The sequence below is a fragment of the Gigantopelta aegis genome, chromosome 6 (genome assembly GCF_016097555.1).
Source record: "Gigantopelta aegis isolate Gae_Host chromosome 6, Gae_host_genome, whole genome shotgun sequence".
Classification (NCBI taxonomy): domain Eukaryota; kingdom Metazoa; phylum Mollusca; class Gastropoda; order Neomphalida; family Peltospiridae; genus Gigantopelta; species Gigantopelta aegis.
The window spans coordinates 70,181,698-70,201,947 of NC_054704.1; the positions used below are offsets into that span (position 1 = coordinate 70,181,698).

Consider the following 20,250-nt stretch of genomic DNA (forward strand, 5'->3'; position numbering starts at 1 on the left):
TGTTTGTATAACTCTAAGGCGATGTGTAAACCGGCCTCGGTGATGTCGTGGTTAAGCCATCGAACTCAAGGCCGGTATTATACTGCGGCTCTAGTTTGTATAACTCTAAGGCGATGTGTAAACCGGCCTCGGTGATGTCGTGGTTAAGCCATCGAACTCAAGGCCGGTATTATACTGCGGCTCTTGTTTGTATAACTCTAAGGCGATGTGTAAACCGGCCTCGGTGATGTCGTGGTTAAGCCATCGAACTCAAGGCCGGTATTATACTGCGGCTCTAGTTTGTATAACTCTAAGGCGATGTGTAAACCGGCCTCGGTGATGTCGTGGTTAAGCCATCGAACTCAAGGCCGGTATTATACTGCGGCTCTTGTTTGTATAACTCCAAGGCGATGTGTAAACCGGCCTCGGTGATGTCGTGGTTAAGCCATCGAACTCAAGGCCGGTATTATACTGCGGCTCTAGTTTGTATAACTCCAAGGCGATGTGTAAACCGGCCTCGGTGGTGTCGTGGTTAAGCCATCGAACTCAAGGCCGGTATTATACTGCGGCTCTAGTTTGTATAACTCTAAGGCGATGTGTAAACCGGCCTCGGTGGTGTCGTGGTTAAGCCATCGAACTCAAGGCCGGTATTATACTGCGGCTCTAGTTTGTATAACTCCAAGGCGATGTGTAAACCGGCCTCGGTGATGTCGTGGTTAAGCCATCGGACATGAGGCTGGTTAGGTACAGGGTTCGTAGTCCTGTACCGGCTCCCACCCAGAGCGAGTTTTAACGACTCAGTGGGTAGGTGTAAGACCACTACACCCTCTTCTCTCTCACTAAAAACTAACAACTAACCCACTCTCCTGGACAGACAGCCCAGATAGCTGAGGTATGTGTCCAGGACAGCGTGCATGAACCTTAATTGAATATAAGCACGAACATAAGTTGAAATGAAATGAATGAAACGATATGTAAGCCCAGTTATGCCAGCTTCTCTGTCATTAACTTGTAACATACTAACCATTAGCACACTGACCTAGACAGACAGACAGATAGACAGACTTAGAGACAGCGTGCTTGAACCTTAATCGGATACGAGCACAAAATAAACTACAATTTTTTTTTAATAAAACACTGGAACACGAAACCAGCACTTACCATTCTAAAACCTAATTGTGTAACACAGGCCGTGTCATGCACTATCTTGCTTGTGGGATGCTGCATATGAAAGATCCACTCTCATCACCTTTGTAATCCATAACCATATGTCCGACACCATAAAAATCGTAAAACCAAGGGCGGGACGTAGCCCAATGGTAGAACGCTTCCCTGATGCGCATTCGATCTATGATCGATCCCCGTCAGTAGACCCATTGGGTTATTTCTTATTCTAGCCAGTGCAGCATGACTGGTATATGAAAAGCCTTGGAACTGTATATATGCTATCCTATCTGTGGGATGGTGCATATAAAAGATCCCTTGTTACTAATGGAAAAAAAGTAGAGGATTTCCTTTCTAAGACTCTATGTCAGAATTGCCAAATATTTGATATCCAAAAGCAGATGATTAATAAATGAATGTGCTCTAGTGGTGTCGTTAAACAAAACATTTTTTTTTCTTTCCCATCCTTAAACCCAATGTCATATGCACTGCACCACACAGGACTTTTAGGATAATCCTGTTTCTATTCCTGGAGGTAATATTTGCTTCTATTGTGGCAAGAAACATTTATGCACTACATATATGACAGAAGGATCTCCTGATTCGGAATATTGAATCTGACTTCTTTACTCTCCCCGCCCGTCAGCTGCCATGTCACTTCATAATTTGTTCCCTTCACTATCGATTGAGTTATCGCTACACACATCTAAGGAGACTGATTAACGCTATGGAGCCTCGCCACCCATTATCTCCGGTCAGTGACAAATAATATGTCATCTCATGCTGGCCATAACTTCTCTGCGATGGTACTGGAACGTGTCTAAAAGGCTAGGAATAACACGTGGCCCGGCTCGGTGTTGTAGTTATTAAATTATAAGGCTTAAAGCTGATAGGTACTGGGTTCGTGTCCCGATATAGTCTCTCATAAAGTTTAACGGCTCAATGGGGAGGTGAAAGTGAACGTTTGTTTTGTTTAACGACACCACCAGAGCACATTGATTTTTTATTTTATTAATCATCGGCTGTTGGATGTCAAACATTTGGTAATTTTGACAAATAGTCAAGGGAGGAAACTCGATACATTTTTCCATTAGTAGCACTCTCTCTCTCTCTCTCTCTCTCTCTCTCTCTCTCTCTCTCTCTCTCTCTCTCTCTCTCTCTCTCTCTCTCCCTCTAATAAAAATCATACTAGTATTGAGACATCTTACTCTTAAAGGAGCGGAACCTAGCTCAATCTGTTGAGCTCTCGCCTGAGGTGCTTGTGACGCAGTCTCTAATTTGTTTTTGTCCCAACCAATGCACCACGACTGGTATATCAAAGACCGTGGTATGTGCTGTCCTGTCTGTAGACAACTGCACAGAGAAGCTCCCTTGCTTCTAATAGAAAAAAGTAGCGGGTCGAATTTATGAAACCGGTTTATGTCTTACACGCGTGTGCCTACATACATTTACAATGCTTAATAAACACTTGCGTACAAGAAAAACAGGCTTCGTAAATGAATTACCAAATGTTTGACTGTTAACAGCCGAAAGTGTGTGTGTGTGTGTGTGTGTGTGTGTGTAATCACACATCTATCTATATAAATAGATGTAAAAATATATAAAAACATCGCTACTGCTATAAAGTGTGTGTGTGGGGGGGGGGGGGGGCACATGCCCCTTGCCCCCCTCCCCCACAACTCCCTACACCGTGAATCAATGTGGTCTAGTGATATCGTTAAACAAAACAAACTTTAACTTTCCTACACTTAATCAATAGTAGGAAAATGCCATGAAGCATGAACGGATTTCTTCTCTGATTCTGTAGAATGGCGCAGCTATCTTTGTTATGCACTCGATGTGTCCTTAAAACGAAAATTCCTTTTTAAGACGGTTAAAGTGGAAAACACTCTTACATTCGTCTAAAGTGATGATTACAAAGGCTGAGAGCAAATATTCAGGCCGCTGTATAATACTTTGAAACTAGAATAGATCTTAAGTCACTGACTCGAAACACTTCGCTGTAATTGTCACATCGATTTGTTTGCTTTGTCTATTTTTAAATTAAAACACCAGCGACAAGACCACCGATCACGTGCTTGTAGAGAAAAAAAACCCGGCCTCGGTGACGCAGTGGTACAGGGTTAGCAGCGAGTTCTTAAGGGCTCAATGGGTAGGTGTAAGGCCACTCCACTACACCCTCTTCTCTCTCACTAACCACTAACCACTAACCAACTTACAACTAAGTAGTAGTAGCTGAGGTGTGTGCCCAGGACAACGTTTTTGAACCTTAATCGGATATAAGCACGAAACAAAGTTGAAATGAATGTAGAGAAAATATTAAAAATAAAACACGTAGTACGGTTGAAGCAGCAATATAATAGATTTGTTGTTGTTGATGTATGTACTAAAATGTTTGATACTCATCTGTGGTTTAAACACATTTTTTTTTGGCGTGTTTAAAATCTATTTTAGCTCTTGTTTTGCTGCCTTAGCATCCAATATAGAAAATATTAAAAAATGTAGTTGATTTGTTTTTGTTGTTGCTGCGAGTTATGTATTAACACTGGTAACACTCATTTGTGTTTTAAACACATTTTTGGCGTGTTTAAAATCTGTTTTAGCGCTTTTCATCTGCCATGTTTTTGCTGCCATAGCATCCAGTATAGAAACTATTAAAAAAATAAAACACGTACGTAGCAACACTATAGTAGATTTGTTTCATTTGTTGTAGTAACATTGTTGATACTCATCGGTCTTCAAAACACATTTTTGGCGTGCTTAAAATCTATTTTAGCTATTATCTTCTGCCATTTTTGGCTGCCTTAGCATCCAATATAGAAAATATTAAAAATAAAACACCTAGTACGTTTGAAGCAACGACACAGTCGATTTGTTTTGGCGAGGTATGTAATAAAATATTTGATACTCATCTGCGGTTTAACCTCTATTTGTGCTATTTTCAAGTGCCATTTGTTTTTGCTTCCATAGCACCTAATATATATATATATATATATATATATATATATAACACAATGTAGTAGATTTGGTTTGGTTGATTCTCATCTGGGTTTTAAATGCTATTTTATGGCTTGTTTAAAAAATGTATTTTAGCTCTTTTCATCTGCGATATATTTTTATTTCTGCCATGGTATCCATATATAATACAGCACGAGTTCGGAATTAAAAGTAGATTTGTTTTTATAGCGAAGTGTGTAGTAACATTGTCAACACTCATTTATATATAAAACACATTTATGGTGTGTTCAGAAAGAAATAAGTTTTAGCTCTTTTCATCTGTCATTTTTGTTACCATAGCAACCATATAATACTAAAAAAATCTGAATTAAAAATAAAATCCTGTATCGTGTATCGAGTACATGAAGTTTAGAAGGCAATTGTATTTCTATTTCTGACACGCCTTATTCAATTATAAAATCCCATAGTATTTTGATGTGTCGATTCCCCGTGTCGCGTACTATAATTCCATTTTATTTTTCAATTCCAAATTGGAATGGCGGGTATTAGTGGCGCAATCACGGCCCGCGTTCATGACCTCTGTTGGCACTGATGATGTCCGCCGGCAATATACGACCTAGGCGGAACTCACTTGTGAGGTTTCCAGGCGAGCGAAGAAATTGCATTTCGCTGTGCATGTACAATGTTTGCTGATTAATATAAGTCGGGGTCTACGGGGCGCGTTTCCAGGTGTTTCTGCTAACGCCGAGCCACAACAACGTGATTAGATTTGTCAGCTTCCATACAGAGATTAGTATCAGTTGGCAGACGAGGAGGCACAAGTACGACGTCTGACACTAGTGTTGTCCATGACAGACATCGCAGACGATAGGTACAGGTTCTAATAGACCAAACCAATTACTATTGCCGATAATGTTAGCGTTTACTAATAAAACTGATATAAAGCAGCGTATCATCATACCCAGGCAGTAAACCAATAAAAAGTATGGCACCTCACATGTAATCCACCTACTAGAAAATGGGAGTGGGGGAAGGGGGGTGGGTGGGGAATGTTGGGGGCAGGTCACATGTTTTTATTAGCAACCGTAATCTTTGGAGGGGGAGTTGGGGTAGGTGGGGGATTAGCTCAGTCGGTTGAGCGCTCTCCTTAGGTGCTTGCGTCGCAGGATCGAACCACCTGAGTAAATCCGTTCAACTGATTGGGTTTTTTCTCGTTCCAACCAGTTTACCACAACTGGTCAAAAGCCGTGGTATGTGCTTTCCTGTCTCTGGGAAAGTCCATATAAAAGATCCCTTAATGCTTTATAAAAATGTAGCGGGTTCCCTCTGTTGACTACGAGTTAGAATTACCGAATGTTTGACATCTAATAGCCGATGATTAACTAATCAATATGCTCTTGTGGTGTCGTTAAAAACAAAACAAACTTCTTCTTCTCTTCTTTGGTATCATGCAACAGAAGCAGACGATCTCTACAGAAGCAGATGCGTGTGCAATAATTTTAGCGGTGGGGGGGGGGGGGGGGGGGGGGGAGGTCTAGACCGTGGCGAGCGAAGTTTATGGGGTGGTGGTGGAGGTCAAGACATAATCCTCAGGAAACTGTATCTAAAAAATATAATAAAATTTAAGTAGGCAGGGTTCCACCCCTGAACCCCCCCCCCCCCCCCCCCCCCCCCCCCCACACGCGCCCGAGAAGCCTAGCATAGTAGCCATGTCTCGTTGTCTGATGAAAGGGAGTGGGTATTTGTGTTTGTATTCCGGCGATGTCCGTGTTACAGTAAATGTAATGGTTAATTATATTTCCCCACAAACACAGCCAGCGTGCGTTGTGTCGATGGCGGGTATCCCAAGAATCCTTTTAGACGGCTCATTTTACATTCCTCGGTGTCATCCTCGGGTCTTCAGTCACACGGACCAGACTTATGCAACACACATTAACATCTCTGGTTGGTGTGTCCGCCTTCCCACCCAACCCGAAACCTACCTGCGTAACTGTTTATTTGTCTGTCTGTATATGTGTATGTTTCTGAATGTCTTTCTGCCACTGGCGTAACCAATGTGTGTGTGTGTGTGTGTGTGTGTGTGTGTGTGTGTGTGTGCGCGCGCGTGTGTGTGTGTGTGTGTTTGGGTGGCTTATGAATGTATGCCACTGGCGAAACCAGAGTGGGAATGGGGGGGGGGGGGGGGGGGAAGTATGTGGCAATTCTCCCAATCACATCTTTTTTTTTAACCACTACGTTATAGTTGTTTCTGTTATCACATAGCATGACTCAAACACACTGAACGTGATCCCTAAATATCAAATAATACAAACTATGTTCTTGACAAACAGAAGTTAATTTGTAAGACAATCTGGCTGTTTGTTTGTTTCATATTACATAAAAAAGGATACTGCACGAGTCGTCGTTAGACACCACATGCCTTAAACGAGTTGTTCCATCGCGTATCTAACGGTTTTAAGCAATATAATGTAAAGAAATAATATCTCAGAAAGACGAGTGTAATATGTTATATTGCTTTCAAATCTCTCCCCCCCCCCCTCCTAAAAAACAAAAAACAAACAAACAAACAGAAACCCACAACCCCCCAAAAAACAACAACACCAACAATAATAATAATAAAAACCCCCAAACAAAACACCCAGGTCTAACAGCAATTTTAAATATATTTTGTAATTAACTTGCGCTTACACAGTTAACCTCGTGGGTAGAAATGGGTTTCACCACTGTTCATTTCAATGGATAATTTAGCTTAACATCTAAGTGGTCACCATCAATCAATAGCTAACACATGTGGGATATCACTGTGTGATACACAAATTTCACAGTTTTCTCTAACGTAAGAAACGAAAATTACAACATTATTGTTATAAAAAAGAGTTTGTTTTGTTTAACGACACCACTAGAGCGCATTGATATATTAATCATCGGCTATTGGATGACAAAAATGTGGTAATTCTGACTCGTAGTCAATAGAGGAAACCCGCTACATGTTTCCTAATGCAGCAAGGGAACTTTTATATACACTTTCCAACAGACAGTATAGCACATACCACGGCCTTTGATATACCAGTCGTGGTGCACTGGCTGGAACGAGAAATAGCCCAATGGGCCCACCGGCGGAGATCGATCCCAGACCGACCGCGCTTCAAGCAAGCACTTTACGACTGGGCTACGTCTCGCCCCCTTATTGTTATATTAATATTATTTTTACATACACTAATATCCTAATAAGATTTTGTCTTCTTTTATTTACAGACTGTGATGAAGTGAAGGACTAAGAAAGACGCGCGTGTGGTGATCAGAACAGAAGGATGGCCTCTAGAAAAGTCAGCCAGTTATGCTTGGACCTGGTCCTCGTCTTTCTCGTCAGATTGGTTGTACCCTTAAGTGGAGCAGACGTCGACTTTCATCTCCTGGAACAGAAACCCGCTGGTTCGTACGTCGGAAACATCTCGGAATCTAGCGGCATAATCAAGGGAATCAGCAAAAAGGACCTCCCTTTCATCCGATACAGCTTCCTGAACCCCAATACTCTGCTGACGGCGTCCATGTTCAGTATCAATCGAAGGAGCGGCGCCGTCTTCTCGACAGCCATGATCGACAGAGAAGAGGTGTGCAACATGTCGCTGACGTGTGATATAGTTTTTGACGTCACCGTGCAGCTCAACATCACGCTACTCAGGATTCTCACGGTCAAGGTGACGATTGATGACGTCAACGACAACGCCCCTGTGTTTAGGCCGAGCGAGATCACCACATCAATAGTAGAGTCGGATACGATTGGAAGGAAAATCCCAGTCCACGGCGCCACCGACAGTGACACGGGCGTCAATAACTCGGTGAAGACGTATGCAATCATATCATACCAGGATTTATTCGACATAGAATACGAGAAAAAGCTGGACGGCAGAACCGATTTGAAGATTTTTACCTTAGGACCTTTGGACAGGGAAATAAAAAACAAATACACTTTAAAAATAATAGCAACTGACGGTGGAAGTGAGCAGAAGACTGGAACACTTACAGTTCACATAGACGTAACAGACTTTAATGACCATTCCCCCGAGTTCAATCAAAAGGAATACAACTTATTCGTGGACGAAACCAGACCGATTGGCTCTGCTGTGGGACAGATAGAAGCATTCGATAAGGATATCGGACAAAACGCAGACGTCACCTACAGTTTCAGTTCCATCAGACCGTCGCAACTCGAGGATCTGTTTGATTTGGATTTCACTACTGGTGTCCTAACCGTGAAAGCCCCTTTGGCATACCATTCTGGGAAAACCTACAAGACGGTGATAGAGGCTAGAGATGACGGTGAGCCATCACTGGCTTCACAGGCAATTCTGTATGCAACCATTCTGGACGTTGGCAACACGCCACCAAAGCTAGAACTGGTTTTAAAGTCTCCTGTGTACACAGACACTATCCTCTTGTCGGAGGAATCGCGTGAAGGAACATTCGTGGGTCACGTAAAAGTCGAAGACTTTGACACGGGCTTAAACGGAGACGTTTCATGTGAGTCTAATGACGACAGGTTCAAGGTCGAAGAGCTAGAGGGAAAAGGCTACGCCATTTTGATCAACCAGGCTCTGGACCGCGAGTTACATGATCAGCACAACGTGACCATCACGTGCTCGGATTCCGGAAGTCCAAGTATGAGTGCTTTTGTGAATTTCCTCGCAATCATAACGGACGTAAATGACAGTCCTCCAGTTTTTTCCAAACCAGTTTATTATGCCAATCTGAGCGAAAACAGTTATCTAAAGAAATTCGTAACGCAGGTGTCTGCGTCTGACAAGGACTTGGGCGTGAACGGAGACGTTGTGTACAAACTGAATCTGGATGCTGGTTCCATGTTCTCCATCGACGAAAACTCCGGCGTTGTAACCGCTAATGACGTCTTCGACAGAGAAATCATGTCCGAGATTTCGTTCATCGTCAAGGCAGTTGATCAGGGTAACGAGGCTCTGACGGGTACAGCTACCGTTACCGTCAACATCCTTGACGTGAACGACAACAGCCCGACGTTCCCTTCCACTCCTGTTATGCTATACATCCCGGAAATGTTACCCGCAGGGCGAAGAGTCGGCAAGATAGAAGCAAGGGATCTCGATGTTGGGTTGAATGGCGAACTGGAATACAAACTTCTGACAAAAGATCCAGACCTTCCGTTCAATGTCTTCACAGACGGAGTCATCAGAACGAACAGGCTGGTGATCCGCGAGAAACAGGCGGTTTACAACTTAAGCATATTCGTGTTGGACAAAGGTAAACCGTCTCTGAACGCCACGGGGACTGTCCAGATAACCGTGCAGGACATCAACAACCATCGACCTCGCATCATCTTCCCGGACAAGGACAAGGACACCATCACGATCTTCTCAGACATTGTTCCTGGATCTAACATCACCAAGGTGATTGCCACTGATCGTGACGAGGGTATGAACGCTCAGCTCTCTTACTTTCTGCTTTCTGGTAATACTGACAATCTCTTCAAGATGATCCAAGATTCTGGCGAGATACTTCTCAACAGGCGGATAACAGTAAGTGATGAGTCGAAGTATGATCTCAGAATCGTTGTGAAGGACGGCGGAAACCCTTCGAGACAATCCAAAGGAAGACTTTCCATTAACATAATTTTCACGAACTCCACTCTCCTTGCGGCCAACATGGAGGCCGAGTCTCAGAGATACATGATAATAGCTGGTGTGGTGGCGGGAATCACGGTAGTCATTTCTGTTGTCATCCTGTCCACCATCTTGTTCATTCGAAGGACGGACCCCAGCAGACGTCAGCATCAGGAGAAAACTGAAGTGGATTCAGGCACCAAACCAGGTCCCGAGAATAAGATCTGGCAGGAAGTCGACTGTAACGACTCCAATGTTGGGTTTTCTGAAGACGTGGACGGCTTCTCTCCCAAGTCCAGTCCTAAAGACAAGCGAGGACTGAATCTAGATATGGATGACCACATGACTGACATACTTAACCAGGCAACACTCGATCATTATGGCAGACAAGATTTCTACACATTTAGAAATGTAAGTCGATTAGATTAATGTGCCATTAACATAACCACCTACGTCATGCCGACGGCCACCACCATCACTACCACTACAACCAACACTACCACCACAAATACCACACCACAACTACTACAATCACCACCACAATCACCACGACCAACACAATCACAAAATCATCATCATCATCATCATCATCTTCATCATCATCAACAACCTAAGCAACAGCAGCAGCAGCAACAACAATACCAACATAACACACACTGAACATCTGCTGATTTGGTTGCACTGTTCAAATATTGTTTGGTTTCTTTCTGCAATAACCAGATCGCCTCTTCTTCTACTTAATATACAAGCACATATATTTTTTAACGTGTTTGGATGTGTTTAATATATTTGGAACATTCTCGTTAGAATCTGAATAGTCCTATTACAAGCAATAAGCTAGAATTTCCAGAACTGCAAACTGAATCCAGCAGTCTGAGAGATAAAAATGGTTATTTCTGCTGATTTGGTTGCACTGTTCAAATATTTTTTGGTTTCTTTCTGCAATAACCAGATCGCCTCTTCTTCTACTTAATATACAAGCACATATATTTTTTAACGTGTTTGGATGTGTTTAATATATTTGGAACATTCTCGTTAGAATCTGAATAGTCCTATTACAAGCAATGAGCTAGAATTTCCAGAACTGCAAACTGAATCCAGCAGTCTGAGAGATAAAAATGGTTATTTCTCACATTACGTCCGTAGTTTTGTGCGGAACAACAAAGCTGAAATAATTATCTCAAACTGTTGAAGTGATCGATATAGTTTTATAGGTTTTATTTATCAGATGGATGTGGTAGCATTTCGGTTATTCTCTTCTCAGACCACGCAGGGGATTAATTGCATTTCACGAAATTACTGGTTTCACGATGTAAGAGATATACAATATGTTTTTAAAATATACATAATTAAAATGAACATTATAGCACATGTATGCTAAAATTATCACATTTCGTTGGCCAGATACTATTTTTGTTGTATAGTTTTGTAACTCAAACCATCAGTTTACTTAATATAAACGTAATCATATTTTTTTTAGGTCTATTCTGAACTGTGGTAGGTGGAGGCAGGCAATTAAAAAAGAAATTTTGAATAGATTTCAATCTTTTTTCTACTCAAGTTATGATTTATACTTAAAGGTACCAGATTAATGTTAATATCAAGGTCTGGATTGCCAATCCACAAAATTAAATTTATTTAAATCATGAATGCACCAAGGCCATTTATTTTTGTTCATTATGTTTTCCGGGGTAGGACGACTCGACCCCCCCCCCCCCCCCCCCCCCCCCCCCCCCCCCCCCCCCGTAAAACATCGTTCACCACAGTACCAACCCTCTCCTGCACCATTTCCTGCACACCTGTCTGAATGCATAGGGAAAAACATGTAACCCCCCCCCCCCCCCCCAATAGGCGGGATCAAGCACAGTTAGTAGAGGGCTTTATGAGGTGGTTGGGACGAAGGATCGAAACCTATCGATGGACCCATTCTCTGACTAGATCCTTCCTGTTACAATCGGTGCACCACAGCAGATATATCAAAGGCCGTTGTATGTGCTCTGTGGGATCCTGTCCGTGGACAGCGTGTATATAAAAGACCCATTTCTGCTATTGGAAAAATGAAGCAAGTTTCCTCTAAAGACTACGTGCCAGAATGACCAAACGTTTGACATCCAACTACCGACGATTAATAAATCAATGTGCTCTAGTGGTGTCGTTAGACAGAAGCAATCATTTAACTTTGTTAACGGCTGTCAATCTGTCTGTGTGTCTGTCATTCTGTCATGTCCAATGTCATTAAGACCGAAAGGCTCTCCTCTGCCTTCTCTGTCAGTCATCAGCAAACAAAATGTCCGCCCGGCCATTTGTCTAGCAGACGACATTGTTTAAATTACAGTGCATGGCGTTCCAATGTAATCTTGTGTTCGGCTGTTTAATCTGGAGATCACCGTGTTTGCCTCGAGTCACAAGACAAATATCTATCGATATTAATAATGTTACGAGATGTTTCTATGCAAACGACTGCTAAAACCACACAAGAATGTTAAGAAAAGTGCAAACACGGCAGCAGCCATTAGAGAATTATCATGTAGCATTTGGAATTATTCCGTTGAATGTCAAGTGATTTTCATAAATATTAAAAGCTCAAACACATTTTACAATTTTCTGCCTCTAGCTTAGTCATACTTTTAGATGATTCAGTGTATGCATTTAGAGTGAAATATCTTTTTACTTTTTTTTGAATATTGTAGCATGAGCACCAAGTTGTTGAACGACATTTGCATTCAATGTCCTTTTTCTGCAGATTTTATAGTAATATAATAATATTGTCATTAGAAGTTACGTATTCTACTCTTTGATCATTGTCCGACGTAATAACCAAATAAGTAGTCTGATGTACAACAGTACAATAATATAATGTCTGGAAAACATATTAGCAACCAATACTGGCAATAGCTTTCAGTGGCGGATCCAGAAAATCCATTTGGGGGAGGGGCAATGACATGAGGCGGAATGCCAAAGGAACTTTGTGGGAGGTTTGGAGGGGGATCGTAGAAAAAAGAAAATTAATATATATTAAAATTATAACTCTCACAAAATTTAGGGGGCAGGCAGGCCCCCCCCCCCCCCCCCCCCCCCTACATCCACCTCTGGCTTTCAAGCACAATACTTCTTTTAACCTTTCCAAAAAGAAAAACTGGACGCTGAACTTAATGTAAAACTAACATATCTAATCCATACCATTATTCAGTCGAAGACTGGTAAGTGTCTAACAGATGGTAACTGAGACACTCTTGGTCTAAATAGTTAGAACCCACCCCCACCCCCAAAACCCCCACAAATAACAACAAAACTGCCCGCAAAAAACACACACTCAAACACCCCAAAAATAAAAAATACCCCAACAAAACTCACAACCTACAAGCAAAACACAAGGGATTTAAAATAATAATATACATTGATGTATGTATGTATGTATGTATGTATGTGCAGCTAATTTTAAATACACTTCTGTATTTATTTTTGCAGGCCCATACTTTGAATGAAGACGTCAGAAGTGATATGTCAGGGGAGACCACTACGAGTGACAGCGGTAGAGGCGGAAGTGAAGATGATATTCATTTTACCCAGTGCTCGGAAATTCCAGGTGCGTAGAACGGTGTTTTAAGTCTAAAGCTGAGTTATACGCAGAACCGGTTTATCCTAGTAGCACATGTAGCACGTGCTATGGTCCCCACGCTTCAGGGGGTCCCGCGGTATTGTGTACATTTATTTCCCCCAAGTCATTTTTCATTTCTCTCCGAGGGGGTTGCAAAATATATATTCAGAAAAGAGGGCCCGGCTGTTATATGTGCTACAGGCCCCGCGGATCCTTAAACCGGCTCTGGTTATACACAGTGTTCTAGCCACGCCATGCTCTAACTGCGATATGCTTGGTGGCATCTATAGACGTCAATTTAATTTCTTAAAACATTCCATTGCAAGGATTAGTACCTTTTAAAATGCTGATATAGAATTTGTGGTGTTATAAGACCAACGATCGATTCTGAGAGTAACTTGAACTATCAGTTCTATACGTATCTACTTAAATAGCACTTTAGAATGATGTACAGATATTAATTGTCATGTTGTATGGTGTCCCTTCAGCTGATGTTGTAAAACACCCGTATATGTCGTGTGGAGACTTGGTTGACATGGTTACGGAAATCAGGCGTGGATCTATAATATTTTAATAGTGGGTGGCGTTGTACAAAGACACAAATTAATTAATTGATAACAAATTTGGGATGGGGTTGAGGTATGGTTTTGTGGGGAGGGGGTGGGGGATCCTTGAACTCCTGCTTAAATCGGCACCTAGAAACATAATTATTTGTTTCCTTTGATGTCCAAGAATCCGTGACCCACATTACATGGGTAAACATATTTTATGTGGAATGATATGTGGGGATGTTGCTCTCATATCCGCACTGGCCTCGGTGGCGTCGTGGCAGGCCGTCGGTCTACAGGCTGGTAGGTACTGGATTCGGATCCCAGTCGAGGCATGGGATTTTTAATCCAGATACCGACTCCAAACCCTGAGTGAGTGCTCCGCAAGGCTCAATGGGTAGGTGTAAACCACTTGCACCGACCAGTGATCCATAACTGGTTCAACAAAGGCCATGGTTTGTGCTATCCTGTCTATGGGATGGTGCATATAAAAGATCCCTTGTTGCTAATCGGAAGAGTAGCCCATGTAGTGGCGACAGCGGGTTTCCTCTCTCAATATTTGTGTGGTCCTTAACCATATGTCTGACGCCATATAACCGTAAATAAAATGTGTTGAGTGCGTCGTTAAATAAAACATTTCTTTCTTTCTTTCTTTCTCATATCTGCACTCTAAGTACATGTAGTTTGTGGGAATGTCCACGCCAAGGATGTTAATGTGCTAATAAATAAATAAATAAATAAAACTAAACGAAGACAAAACCCCCAACAAGAACAACAACAACAATAATAATAAGAAGAAGAACAACACCCCAAAACAACAGACCCCAAATAAACAACAACAACAAAACAACACCCCACCCCACCCAAACTAGGCATGTTGAAACACAAATTAATAGAGAATAATTATGTAACGTATTGAAAATAATAGTAGCATACTGACCATTACACTATTTTCTACTTTTTATTTCAGAATTTCGAGTCAGCCCTCATGTGTATTCAGTGGGGGTTGATGGTGCTTACAGAGAATCACCCCCTAGAATACCGCCGCGGGAGAGACGTGCTATGAGTGTGAAGACATTCAAAACATTCGCCGACTCCACCCGTCAGTTCACACCCGCACCAAGCAGTCAGTCGTTCAGGGAGACCCTAAACAACGGATACAAAGACCATAATATAATCAATCAGTCACTCAGGGACCTCCCAAACAACGGATATAAAGACAGTAACATAGCTAGTCAGTCGCTCAGGGAGACCCTAAACAACGGTTTTCAGACAATAACACGAGAGTGAGACCAAAACAGAATCTCAGGGTGAGGTTTTACGGAGACGGAATTGACAATTCCCAGAATTCTCAGTCCGAAAAACATGTGACATTCCCCAGACAAAATCTGGCCGTTTCTATTCGTGAATTTCCGTCGACAGACGACGGAGATTACACAACTCTACGTAACCCACTTAACAGTACTGCACTTGCGTATTTAGGTTCGTACGGAAGTCATCCGCACAGCGTCGACAGTGATGGCGGGACGACTACTTCCGGTAGTTATACTTTAGATTCAGAGGATCTTGACGATGTTTTCAGTGAGGCGTGAGATTTGGGATATATATATATATATATATATATATAGATATATATATATATATCTATATATATATATATATATATATATATATATATATATATATATAAAAACAAATTATAAACACTTTAAATACTCACTGAACTGTGTTTTATATATTATTTATGTTAATATTTAAATGATGACCATCAAAATGTGTTTACGGGTATTACAAAGTCTTGAAGTTACTGATCTGTCTTTGTTACATGTTATATTAAATTATTGTGTTTCATTTATAACTATCGATGCATTTCCCAGTTTATAATTTATGCAGCAATTAATATGTTATTTCTGATTTGTCTCTCATACTTATAAACAAATTTTACATTTCAACATGTTGAACTACAATTTTTATAGCATAATAGAGAATTATTCAAATAAAATGATTACTTTTACCTCTAAAACAGGCTCTTCTTGATGATGATGATGATGATAATAATAATAATAATAATAATTAATAATAATAATAATAATAATAATAATGTGCCGATGTTTATAAAAATTTAATGTTCAGACTCGACTTTAGCGAGGTGTCTAGACTTTAGCTTTATGTTCTCGTTACAATGTATGGGCAAGACTTTGCTATAGCCATGTAAGATTTTAAAATGTTAAAAGCACGGTACATGTTCTTATTTAACATCCGAAAATGGAATCTCTATTTCAAAATGTTATTTGATTAATACCTAACGCGATTTATCCAGACAATAACAATGATATATACCATCAATGTGAAAGCGATATTCATTCACTACTTAAATCCAGTCACTACGTATATTTTAAATGTGACATTCCACCCTTCCTTTAAACACAGTGCGGCATCCATCCACTACTTTAATGGTCAATGTGACATTTTAGTCTCTCAGTTCCTTTTTTAAAGTCGTCCAGTCACTACTTTCATGTTAAATATGACATTTTATGAATTCATTTAAAGGGACATACCCTAGTTTTTAAACACTTTAAGGCATATTTTGGACTATTAGAGCCGTTTTGGATAACTGGTATCATACTTTGTCTACATTTTATTGTTTAGATTATCCATTTCCATACATTCGAAGTGTTTTCGGTCATCCTGGTGTTTTTAATATCACAAATTATATTTCTCATATTTAAAAAAACGCACGTGCGTCTGAGAAATAACAGTTATGGAGTCGAGTTTTAGTCTATTGTTTGAGGGAATTTTACCATTTCAAAGTAACAGACTCATGTTTCTCTCAATTGTAACTTTATCCAGATGTGTTACGGGTTTGTAGATTAACTAAACTTGGTGTTAATTTTCACAGGTTGAAACTAGGGTCTGTGACTTAAAGGCACTCATTCAACTGACATGTTAAGTGTGAAATTTTATCACTCTCTTTAAAGTAACTCAATCATTACTCGCATGCTAAATGTGACATTTTACCACATGATCTTTTACTCAGTGTCACATCCAATAAACGCTGCTAGCATGCTTATTGTGATATATTTGCATGTTTGTCATTGTACTCGCTAATAACGTGTATGTCGTTTATTGTGACATTTAAGTCACTGGTTTGTGTTTTAAGTGACATTCCCTGACCACGTTCAAGTTTTGAGTATCATTCGATCGCTGCATGTATACTTATCCATTCCCATAGGCCGTCCCATCAATCTATAAAAAATGTGTAGTTTTTTTGTAAATAATTTCAGTTTGGTTTGATGTAAGAAGAATAGTAAAAGTGTTTTGGAAATAACAAAAAGAAATACTATTTTTTGTGTGTGTGTGCAATTTACAAATAATCGGCTCAAAAATAAATAACTGGTAGTAAATTTTATAGTATGAAAAAAGGCATTCCCTGTGGGACGAACTATAGTTTAACATTCCATCTAAACGTCCATGCATAGTGAGACACCCGACCACTCGAATGTTTGTATTCGTGAGACATCATGCAGCTTGTATTCGTGAGACATCCAATCACTTATATTCGTGAGACATCTGTCTGCTATTGTCGTGAGACATCTAAGCGCGTGAATTTGTGAGACAGCTGATAACGTGTATTCATGAGATATATCATCACTTATATTTATAAGACATCTGATCACTTGTATTCGTGAGACATCTGATCACTTCTATTCGTAACAGCTGCTTACCTGTATTCGTGAGACAGATGATCACCCGTATTCGTGAAACAGCTGATCTCTCTTGTATTCATAAGACATCTGATATTTTATATTCGTGAGATATCTGATCACTCGTATTCGTGAGACATCAGATCATTTCTATTCATGAGATATCACTGATCACTTCTATTCGTAACAGCTGCGTACCTGTATTCGTGAGACAGATGATCACCTGTATTCGTGAAACGGCTGATCTCTCTTGTAATCATAAGACATCTGATATTTTATATTCGTGAGATATCTGATCACTTGTATTCATGAGGCATCTAGATTTCGTCAGTTATTACAACAGCATTATTAATTATATATAATAATATGAAAACCCCACTCCATTATTAGAGGGACAATTCCTACAGAATGCATGTGTGTACAGTGTGCGCCCGTCCATCTGTTCGTCTGTTATGCGTTTATTTCTGTATTCATATATTCAACACTTTCATACAATAAATATACTTGAAATAGTTTCGTTTTTATATTCTGTATTGATTAACAGACAATAATGACTGATGTTGACATAAATTCAGGAATATTTGTTTACGGGACAAGCACATTTCAGAATACGCTGAGAGAGAGAGAGAGAGAGAGAGAGAGAGAGAGAGAGAGAGAGAGAGAGAGAGAGAGAGAGAGAGAGAGAGAGAGAGAGAGAGAGAGAGAGAGAGAGAGAGAGAGAGAGAGAGGAGGGAGGGAGGGAGGGAGAGAGAGAGAGAGAGAGAGAGAGAGAGAGAGAGAGAGAGAGAGAGAGAGAGAGAGGAGGGAGGGAGGGAGGGAGGGAGAGGAGGAAGAGGGGGAGGGAGAGGGAGGGAGAGGGAGGAGGAGGGAGAGGGAGAGATGAGAGAGAGAGAGAGAGAGGAGAGTGAGCGAGAGGGAAAGGGGAGAGAGAGGAGAAACAGAGACCGCGTGAGAGAGAGAAAGAGACAGTGAGAGAAGGGAGAGAAAGGGAGGGAATGATAGAGTGAGAAGAGAAAGATACAGTGAGAGAGAGAAAGAAAGAGAGGGAAGAGGAGAGGAAACAAAGAGTGAAAAGAAACATACAGAGAGACGGGGAGAAAAGAGAAAGACAGAGAGAGAGAGAGAGAGAGAGAGAGAGAGAGAGAGAGAGAGAGAGAGGGGAGGGAGGGGAGGGAGGAGGGAGGGGAGGGAGGGAGGGGAGAGAGAGAGAGAGAGAGAGAGAGAGAGAGAGAGAGAGAGAGAGAGAGAGAGAGAGAGAGTGAGAGAGAGAGAGGAGAAACAGACCGCGTGAGAGAGAAAGAGACAGTGAGAGAAGGGAGAGAAAGGGAGGGAATGATAGAGTGAGAAGAGAAAGATACAGTGAGAGAGAGAAAGAAAGAGAGGGAAGAGGAGAGGAAACAAAGAGTGAAAAGAAACATACAGAGAGACGGGGAGAAAAGAGAAAGACAGAGAGAGAGAGAGAGAGAGAGAGAGAGAGAGAGAGAGAGAGAGAGAGAGAGAGAGAGAGAGAGATTTGAGAGGAGAGGAAATAAAGAGTGAAAAGAGAAACACAGAGAGACAGAGAGAGAGAGAGAGAGAGAGAGAAAGAGAGAGAGAGAGAGAGAGAGAGAGAGAGAGAGAGAGAGAGAGAGAGAGAGAGAGAGAGAGAGAGGAGGAGGAGGAGGAACGAACTACAGATAATTTGATATACACTTTCTCATACATAGAATGGTACATACCACGACGTTTGGTGTTCCAATAGTGGGGAAGTACTTGGAAAGAGAAAAAAGGCAATCGATTTGCGACACATCGTACATTAGATGATTGCTCTACTAAAGAGATACAACCTGTCCCCGTATAATTCACCAGAGACAATTTCAAGGGAAAGCACTAGCTAGACTGATGTTTGCACCTAACATTAAATGAATATGACATGATGGAACACAATGGTACCAGTCAAATTGTGCGCGAGCCACTGATAATTATCTGCACTGGATGGAAAAAGAAAAAGAAAGAAATGTTTTATTTAACGACACACTCAACACATTTTATTTACGGTTATATGGCGTCAGACCAGACGTGGTGCACTGGCTGGAACTAGAAATGGCCCAATGGGTCCACAGACGGGGATCGATCCCAGACCGACCGCGCATCGAGCGAGCGCTTTATCACTGGGCCACTTCCCGCCCTCCTGCACTGAACGGTAACACAAAATAGGAGTGGCAATATCTTAGAGTTTTTTTTAACACAAACTCATCACTAAAAGAAGTCGAAAAACAAGACAACAACAACCCAGACGTTGGTAACACAAACTCAAAACTCAATTTATTATTATTTTTTTTTAAATAAGAATTTTCTTTTCCTAATTTCAGTTACATACTGTAATTTTGTTCCACTAAAATACCATGGCGCTGTTTTATGCAACATTTATAATAGCTCAGAATTGTGGTGTTCTTTGTTTCTGAGCCGAGTGGTCTCGTTGCTCATTACATGCCAAAAGCACGAAAAGATACCACTGATTAGCATTCGATTTGTTTTTCTTCCATATTGAATCCGAGTTCAGCCAGACGAAGCAGAAAAACGTCCGCCAAATGGACACGTCGGGAACCAATTAAATAGTTCGCGAACGTTAGCAAAACGTTTGTTGGCTGAACGTGGGGAAGGTGTTGTCTAATGTTACATTAAAG

The 20,250-nt window shown here is 41.0% G+C and overlaps 1 protein-coding gene across 1 annotated transcript in view; it reads left to right on the plus strand.

Annotated features, from left to right (window-relative positions):
- The window catches only part of LOC121374961 (protocadherin-9-like), a 29,307-nt gene extending 13,760 nt beyond the window's left edge, over positions 1–15,547 (plus strand). Inside the window, exons 2-4 of the mRNA XM_041502116.1 lie at positions 7,357–10,145; positions 13,203–13,320; positions 14,851–15,547. Coding sequence (XP_041358050.1) covers positions 7,413–10,145; positions 13,203–13,320; positions 14,851–15,170 — 3,171 coding nt within the window. The 5' untranslated portion in view covers positions 7,357–7,412 and the 3' untranslated portion in view covers positions 15,171–15,547. The remainder of the gene's footprint in view (positions 1–7,356; positions 10,146–13,202; positions 13,321–14,850) is intronic.
- Positions 15,548–20,250: the final 4,703 nt, after the last annotated feature.